Here is a 9,480-nt window from a genome sequence, read left to right on the forward strand (position 1 = left end):
TTTAAAATGTATTCTCTAATATTGTGTTTATTTCACTAATATTGACCAGGCTGTATTGCATTTTATGATTTGTACTCAAAATGATTGATTCAAAATGTACTTGAGTAAAAGTACAAAAGTATCGGCATCAAAATATACTTAAAGTACCAGAAGTAAAAGTACTCATTGTGCAGAATGTCCCATTTCACAAAGTTCAAAATGTATTAAAAATATTTTGAAAATAGCAGATTTACAAGTCGCAATGCAACGCATTGTGAGCTTGTAGTTGCTGTAATAATAGTCAAAATCTATGAAGTAACTAGTAACTAAAGTTTTCAAATAATTGTAGTGGAGTAAAAGTACAATATTTTCCTCTGAGATTTAGTGGAGTAGAAGTAAAAGTATTGAAAATTGTAAATACTGAAGAAAGTAGAACATACCTCATAGTTTGACTTAAGTACTGTACTTGAGTAAATGTACTTAGCTACTTTACACCTCTGTTAGGACTCCTCCCATCCCCCCTAGTTTAATTATCTCTATAAACCACATCAATAAAATGATTAAATCACATCTTGTAACAGCATCATAACAGAGTGGAACCGTAACCATCTTAAATGGGTGTAGTCGTCCTTTAAGTATTTTTTTAAAGTGTGCACTCAGATACTTCACCTCAAGTATTCATTTGACAGAGTAACTTTTACTATTAATATTTGTCCAGCAGTAGTTATACTTTGACTCGACTACTGGGGTTGATTGAGTACTTTAACGTTTAATAAATCTTCTAGTTTATGATCTGCTGAATGCTGACTGTTACAAACACTCGTCTGACTCACTTTACTCTCATCATCTTTAATCAGATCAAATACATCAACAGACGTCATCACTGTCACATAGAAACTATAGAATTCAAACCTGATCCATAAATGAAAAACACTCCAATATAAAACATGTTATCAGTAATAATCATATCAAACATGTCACAATTATACCAATAGAACTACAAACTGATCGTTTATACACTACAAAATAAAAGTATGTTATCAGGAATCTGTCTGTCGGTCTGTCTGTCTGTCTATAATGAAGACAGACAGACAAACAGTCTATATTTCACATGTAATTCAAAATAATATAATATGGTACATGAACCAATCGTTTCTTATTACCATGGAGGTCTCCTAATCAATACCAGATAAATATATTCTGTAAGTTTCTTATTGGACGCCAGACGTTCTAACTGTGGTTTTCCAGAGTGACACAGATCTTCCCTGGTAACATCTTCAGAGACACACCACTTCCATAACCATTATAAATGAATGGAAACAGTGTCTCAGTGAAAGTGTGTGTGAAGGTGTGTAGGTGTGTGTTAGAATCAGGATCAGAGAAGGACAGCTGTCCTCTGTCCCAGTCCAGCTGGACTCTGATCCTCCGGGGTTTCTGTTTCACTGAGAGATCAGTCTCCCCATCATCATCATCATCATCATCATCAGGCCCTGAGAAGGAGTCTGCTTTGTATTCACCCTCATAGAACTCTATATACCAGCATCCACTCACTCTGCCTCCCTTCCTCGGGTAAGACTCCACACATACACCAACTTCCCAGCTGTCATTGTCTCCAACCTCAACATCCCAGCTGTGAGACCCTGAGTTAAAGCCCTCAGAACCCAGGATTCTGGAGCTCTTGTCAAACCTCTCTGGGTTGTCAGGAAGCTGCTGTTCCTCTTCTTCTTCTACACCTACACCTCTCACACTGGTCAGATCATCAGACACCATGTGTAGAGGATGAGCAGTGTTGGGGTCCAGGATGACAGGAGTGTAGGAGACAATGTCCTTCATCTTGTCCCAGACTCTGAAGGTCAGGTTCTTCAGGTGTTTGGCCTCGTCTATCAGCGCAGTGACACGCGGAGGGGGCGTGTCACAGAGTGGAGCTGACGTCTCACTGCTAAACTCAACGGGTGTAGCAGCGAGTGGGGAAAATCTGTTTGAAACGTGAAGTGGTTGGTGTCCCGTGTGCTTTTGTTTATATCTCCGCTTACGACCAGGAACAGTCACCCACCCAGGCATCAGACCCTCAATCCTTTCCTTCATCTCCTGACTCTTCTGAGCCTCTTCCTCCCGCAGAGCGACGATCCTGGCCTCCTCTTCCTCCTGTAGGAACCGACGGAGATTCTGAAACTGTTCCTTAATCTGCGTCTCTGTGTTCCTGGCCTGAACCTTGATGTGATTTTCTATTTTGTCGTAATCTGTTTTAACTTTATCAAAGACCTCCAGTTTCTCCTTTAAAGGCTTCAGTAATTCCTGGACCTTCTGTTTGAAAGGTCCAGACGCTTCGTCCACGGGTAAGAACTTGTGTCCGGCGTGTTCCTCTGAATTGCGACACACGACACACATCGGCTGTTGGTCGTCCAGACAGAAGAGCTTGAGCTTCTCACCGTGTGCGGTGCAGAGGACCTCAGAGCTCACCGACGAGGAGCTCTGGCCTTTCTCCTCCAAGAGGTTCTCACACAGGTCCTTCACAACAATGTTTGTAAGAAGATGATCCCTGGAGCATCTTCTCTGACAAAAAGGACATTTATTTGTCCAACTTGCCGTCCACCATTCCTGCAGACAGTCTTTGCAGAAGCTGTGGCCACAGGACAGCACAACGGGATGTTTAAAGATGTCATGACACACGGGACAGGTCAGCTCCTCTTTCGGAACAGTGAAACGGGAAGCCATTTTCTCTGCTGCTCCCTGCCGCTCCCTGATCTGGAATGTTCTCTGAGGCTGTTACACCAGAGGAATACTAGAAGACAAAACAACGATAACATTATGAGTATCAATTGTACAATTATCTACCAATCACACTTGCTATGCAATAGAGGTAAAGGGTATTTGAGTTGCACAACTCAGAACCGTGTCTTTGATGGTTTTATTATACTAACACACAATACAAACAAACACTAACAGTTTTAGACCAGTAAGTTATAAACATAGAAAAGGAAACACAAACAACACAACAAAAACATTGCTGACATGAAATGTACACACAGAGCTATAAAACAAATGAGAAATATATACATTTATCGTCGTGTGAACACATTCTCAATTCTTACCGCCAATCCCTCGGAGCTCGCAATGGAAAAAAACGTACGCACTAATAACACCCTGGTAACTAGTAACACTGATGCCTGCTTAGAACACTCTGTCCTTTTAGTGTGCTTTCTCTCTGTTTATATGGGTTTGGTCTACCCATGTGGGTGTAACCTTCTGTTGATTAATCATGTGACTTGAGTATTGTCTTAAATGTGGAAACAAAGGTTTTAGCACTGTTCTATAACAGTAGCCACTGTTCCCCAGCTCCTCATCTGACCTAATCAACACTCTCATGTGACTCTCATGTGACACATGCAAGTCCCCCGCTGTGGACCACAACACCACAGGTCAGAGCTGTGGCCTTTAGAATCTGTATATATGTGTACCTATTATGACTAAATATCCCTCTGAAAATAAGATAGTAAATATATAAATTGTTCTAGAAGGCCACCTGTGCAGGTAACATGTAAATACAAACTCCACCGTTACATCATAATAATGGATTATTCTACATATGCAGGCGTTTACCTCTTCATTTATAACTTTATAACACAAATAATAATAATTACCGTAAACTTCACACGCTTGAAAGCCCTGGATAATTCTACACACAATGTTATCATAAGACAATGAATCAAAGTTAATTTTCTTGTAGATGACTGGTTGTACTGTTGCTCCCAGTCATAAATAAATGTTGTTGTTTTTTGTGCCTTATAAGGTCATTAGTACTCAATGGATACTCCCTGAATAATAACTGTTTCAAATACACCACTAGTAGATGTGGTTTGGTTGGTATTTTCAGGCAGACAAACCAGTTTTTTTTTATATTCTTAAAATACTTTTAATGTAAACTGCCGTCTCAAATGTTGTGTTCATTTCACTAACATGGACCATGCTGTACTGCATTTTATGATTTTTGTTGTTCGTTACTGCCTGGACCCCAGGAAGAATAGTCTCCACTACGGTGTAGACTAATAGGGATCCTTAATAAACAATAAACAATGTTCTGAAGCACAACTGGTCTGACGGTGCACTTTAGAACTAAGTCAGGTGGTTGTGGAAAGTAACTAGGTACATGTACTCAAGTACTGTACTTAAGTAACATTTTTAGGTGCTTTTACTTTTCTTAAATATTTCCATTTTTTATACTTTATACTTCTACTACATCTTAGTGCCAAATATTGTACTTTTTTTTTCCACTACAATTATTTGACAGCTTTACTTAGTTACTTTGAACATTCAGGTTATTATTTCAAAACATGCATTAATCACTTAAGCCCTATGTTGTACTTCGGCTCTTCAAAAATAGCTGATCTACAAGCTCATAATGTGTTGTGATTTGATGCGTTTTGAGCTTGTAGATCTGCTATTTTCAAATGGCCGAAATGTATATAGGGCTGAAGTGGTTAATGTTTGTTTTGTAATAATAATCAAAATCTACAAAGTAACTAGTAACTAAAGTTTTCAAATAATTGTAGTGGAGTAAAAGTACAATATATAAAAGTATTGAAAATTGTAAATACTGAAGAAAGTAGAAAATACCTCAAAGTTTGACTTAAATACTGTACTTGAGTACATGTACTTAGGTACTTTACACCTCTGTTAGGACCCACCCCCCCCCCCCCAGTCAGCTCTATAAACCACATCAATAAAATGATTAAAGGATCAACACCATGAATTTAAAAAAAATATTTGATATTTAATATCATATGGTGTATGTCCCTCAAACCTTTTTCAAAAGGTTTGAGCCTAAATCATCACTCAGATATACTCATCCCAAGTCAATTGTCTCTGGCTTATACAGCACTTTCAGCTGCAATACCAAAACGTCCTCTTGGGCAGGGGGGGGCTACTGAGCAATTCTGTCTGTTAATAAAAAAAAATATTAAAAACAATTATTTAAAAAAAAAAAAAAATTCTGCATAAAAAGAAGCATCTAAGAAAAATACAAAATCGAAAAAAAAACACTTTGAACATATTTGAACAATTCCACCAAGTGTTTGAGGTGCCTGTTTCACCCACTTCCGGGGGGCGGAGCCAAAATCCGAGCCCGACGTATTTGTTCGTAGACCCCCACTTAGGGGGGGTAGAAAAAGTTTCGGAGCGATTCGGGCACTTTTCATTTAACATTGGGTTTGCCATCATTAATGTTTGTGACATCAGAAACATTTCCATTCTGAGATCGCCTGTTCAGACACGCCCATTCTGGAAATCCATGAAATGAGAAGGAATGACTGAATTTTAAAGAAAAACATTTTTTTGGGGACCCCAAAAAATACAAAAAAACAAGAAAAAAGTGATTTTCATGGTGTAGACCCTTTAAATCACATCTTGTAACACTATCATAACAGAGTGGAACCATAACCATCTTAAATGGGTGAAGTCGTCCTTTAAGTATTTTTAAAAGCACTTTCGAATACTTAAGTATTTTTGTTAAAGTTTGCACTCAGATACTTCACCTCAAGTATTAATTTGACAGAGTAACTTTTACTATTAATATTTGTCCAGCAGTAGTTATACTCTTGACTCAACTACTGGGGTTGATTGAGTACTTTTACTTGTAATAACTCTTCTAGTGTATGATCTGCTGAATGCTGACTGTTACAAACACACGTCTGACTCACTTTACTCTCATCATCTTTAATCAGATCAAATACATCAACAGACATCATCACTGTCACATAGAAACTATAGAATTCAAACACTACAATATAAAACATGTTATCAGTAATAATCATATCAAACATGTCACCATTATACCAATAGAATTACAAACTGATCGTTTATAGTTAAACACTACAAAATAACTATTTTTATTATTATTATTTTTAAATATAATAATACATTAAATGACATGACTATATTACTAGTTCGCCCGCAAAATGACTTTTTCTTCTATCCATTAATTGGAGACCTGAATTCATGGGTGTTTGTTTTGTTTTTGTCGCATTCCTAAGCCAATGATTTGATGACCGGCAGCGGTTCCGGTAGGAGACACAAAAGAGTCTCCTTTGTGTGGTTCTATACAGTGATTTCAGAGGTACCTTATTGGACCATTTTGTGTGAAGCTCAAACAGGGAAATTGAAGGCAACACCACATTTGCCACAAGTCCTTTTCAGGTGGAATGTAAATGGACTGAAACGAGAGTCTCATATCTCTGTCGTCATACTTTCTGGTGTGACTGACAACATGGTGTGTATTGATCATCTCTGAGACAGCCCCAGCATGTCATAAAGGCCTCTGCCATCGTTGTATAAGTGCATTCTGATCAAAGTGATCAGTTATTGGCGATGGCAGTTAATCCATTAAGACCGGGAACGCATCTGTGTCACTTTAAGACAGGCTTGTCGAACTCATTTTGGGGTTCCCGGGTGAAAAGTGACTTGATGAGGACCGCCACCAGTTGCAGCTCACTTGCGTTCACTTACACAGCCTGTTGTCTCAGTCACTGCTATTGACAACAGTAGCCTATATCACTTTACACATTTGTTTAACCACTTAGCTTTGGCTATTCAAAAATTGCAGATCTACAAGCTCATAGCGCGGCACCGAGTGCCGCGCTATGAGCTTGTGGATCTGCTATTTTTGAAAAATCGTGAACTTTTTTACAAATCTTTCAATATATATATATATATATATACATTTCTAACTCAAATCTTTGCTTCTGGGGGTCCGTGGAACAAATATGTCCAGATGGTGGTCCGCGACCAAATTAATTTCATTTTGGAGGTCCTTGGCATGAAAACGTTTGAGAACCACTGATATATATATAGCAACACATGTAAAAAAAAGAAAAAAAAGAAGAAAATAAACTGTTTGGATTCAGATGACATTTGTAGAATCCCCTCCAGAAGCAAAGATTTGAGTTAAAGGCCCCAGTTTAAAAAGACTTATTTTGGGGGGTCCGCGGTTCAAATAGGATTATAATTATTTTGGGGGGTCCCGAGTTCAAAAAGGCTTATTTTATTTTAAAAGAAGTACTCTATTAATCTAGAAAAGTAATCTACAAGCTAGGGAAGTAATTTACTAATCTAGAAAAGTACTCACACCCCCCTGGGTGATAAGCCACGGCCACTTCCAGCCGATAGCAGATCTGCAAGCTCATAGTGCGTCAACCGGTACTGGAACAGTCATCTTAGTAATCTAGAAAAGTAATCTACAAGCTAGAAACACGTCCCTTCGCACCACGTTTTGTAGATCTGCTGATAGGCCACGCCCACAGCTTGAAACCCCCCCCCCCCCTGGGTGATAGGCCAAGCCCTCCTCCAGCCGATAGATCTACAAGCTCATAGCGTGGCACCACGTGCCGCGCTATGAGCTTGTAGATCTGCTATTTTGGACGGTCAAGGCTTTAAGCCACGCCCCCAGCTTCAAGCCACCCCCCCAAGGTGAAAGGCCAGGCCCACAGCTTCAAACCACGCCCAAATGGTGATAGGTCACGCCCACCCCCAGCCGATGTCAGATTTACAAGCTCGTATGTGCCGCGCTACGAGCTTGTAGATCTGCTACTTTTGACGCCCAAGGCTTTGAACCACGCCCCCAAGCTGATAGGCCACGCCCACAGCTTAAAGCCACTCCCCCAGGGTGAAAGGACACGCCCACAGCTTCAAACCACACCCCCATGGTGACAGGACACGCCCCCAGCTTCAAGCCACAAGAGGACCCCCCAACTCCAAGCACACGGTTTGAAACCACAAGCCAAGTTGACAGGCCACGCCCCCATCTTTAAACCACGCCCACAAGCCGATAGGCCACGCCCTCCACTCCAAGCCACACCCCCATGGTGATAGGCCATGCCCACCCCCAGCCGATATCAGATCTAAAAGCTCATAGAGTTATAACCTACAAGCTTGTAGATCTGCTATTTTGGACGCCCGAGGCTTTAAACCACGCCCCCAAGCCGATAAGCCACGCCACCAGCTTCAAGCCACCCCCCCAAGGTGAGAGGACATGCCCACTGCTTCAAACCACATGGTGATAGGCCACGCCCACCCCCAGCCGATGTCAGATCTACAAGCTCGTAGCGTGGCACCGGTTGCCACGAGCTTGTAGATCTGCTATTTTTGATGTCCAATGCTTTGAACCACGCCCCCAAGCTGATAGGCCACGCCCACAATCCAACAGGCCACGCCCACACCTCAGGTGATAGGCCACGCCCACCCCCAGCCGATATCAGATCTACAAGCTCATAGGGCTATGATCTATGAGCTTGTAGATCTGCTATTTTTGACGCCCAAGGCTTTAAACCACGCCCACAAGCTGATAGGCCACATCCAAGGCTCGAAACCACACCCACAATCCAACAGGCCACGCCCACAGCTTCAAGCCACACACCCCAGGGGAATACGCCACGCCCACCACCAGCCAATATCGGATCTACAAGCTCATAGAGCTACGATCTACGAGCTTGTAGATCTGCTGTTTTTGACGCACAAGGCTTTAAACCACGCCCTCAAGCCGACAGGCCACGCCCACAGCTTCAAGCCAGCCCCCCAGGGTGAAAGGCCACGCCCACAGCTTCAAACAGCACCCCAGGGGGACAGGCCACGCCCCCAGCTTCAAACCACAAGGGGACCCCCACCTAGCCCCCAGCTCAAAAACCACGCCCCCAAGTCGATAGGCCCCGGCCATGGCGTCTTAACACCCCCCCAGGGTGATAGGCCACGCCCACCCCCAGCCGATATCAGATCTACAAGCTCATAGAGTTATGATCTACGAGCTTGTAGATCTGATATTTTTGAGGCCAACGGCTGTAAACCACGCCCCCAAGCCGCCAGGCATGCCCGCAGCTTCAAGCCACCCCCCCCCCAGGGTGACAGGCCCCGCCCACAGCTTCAAGCCACACCCCCCAGGGTGCTAGGCCACGCCCACCCCCAGCCGATATCAGATCTACAAGCTCATAGGGCTATGATTGCGAACGCGGGAGGAGGCGCGGCGAAGCCGCGCCTCCGACCAAGTGGAGCTTACTATATCATCGTGCTTGCGGTGTGTGTGTGTGTGTCCCATATTTATGGTCTCTTTCCGTCTGTGTTCACGCTCTCATTCTCTCATTGGCTCGCCGGCGAGAGATTGCGCCTGATCCCATTGCTTCACCGATCTGTCCGTCAACCCCCGCCCCGTTAACACAACATTACGAGCGACGCCCACTGCACTCTGGTTGGTTGCGAAATGAAACACTTCCTCATACCGAGTAACCTCGCATCACCAGTCTTTCCACCTCCGAGTACACCGACCCGCTGGGCCAGGCTTTTATTTTTTAGCAAAACTAAGCAATAAAAGCCTGCAGATCGAGGCCGACCCGCTGGGCTAGGCTTTTATTTTTTAGCAAAACTAAGCAATAAAAGCCTGGAGATCGAGGCGAATCTGCGTTCGCCTCCAGCGTTCGCGCGTCTTACTTGTCTATGAGCTTGTAGATCTGCTATTTTTGA

The 9,480-nt window shown here is 42.7% G+C and overlaps 2 protein-coding genes across 2 annotated transcripts in view; both read right to left on the reverse strand.

Moving 5' to 3' along the window:
• LOC308091352 (E3 ubiquitin-protein ligase TRIM35-like) overlaps positions 1-2,751 on the reverse strand; it is a 194,697-nt gene extending 191,946 nt beyond the window's left edge. Inside the window, exon 1 of the mRNA XM_080436906.1 lies at positions 2,573-2,751. The gene's annotated coding sequence lies outside the window, so the exon portion shown is untranslated. The remainder of the gene's footprint in view (positions 1-2,572) is intronic.
• LOC308091600 (nuclear factor 7, brain-like) lies at positions 1,210-7,834 on the reverse strand (the record flags this gene model as incomplete). Its single annotated transcript, XM_080437262.1, has 4 exons — positions 1,210-1,923; positions 2,242-2,487; positions 2,650-2,742; positions 7,793-7,834. The coding sequence occupies 4 exons, from the start codon at positions 7,832-7,834 to the stop codon at positions 1,210-1,212; spliced, it is 1,095 nt and encodes a 364-aa protein (XP_080293388.1).
• Positions 7,835-9,480: the final 1,646 nt, after the last annotated feature.

Source organism: Gymnoscopelus braueri, assembly GCF_963280865.1.
Source record: "Gymnoscopelus braueri genome assembly, chromosome: 9".
NCBI lineage: Eukaryota > Metazoa > Chordata > Actinopteri > Myctophiformes > Myctophidae > Gymnoscopelus > Gymnoscopelus braueri.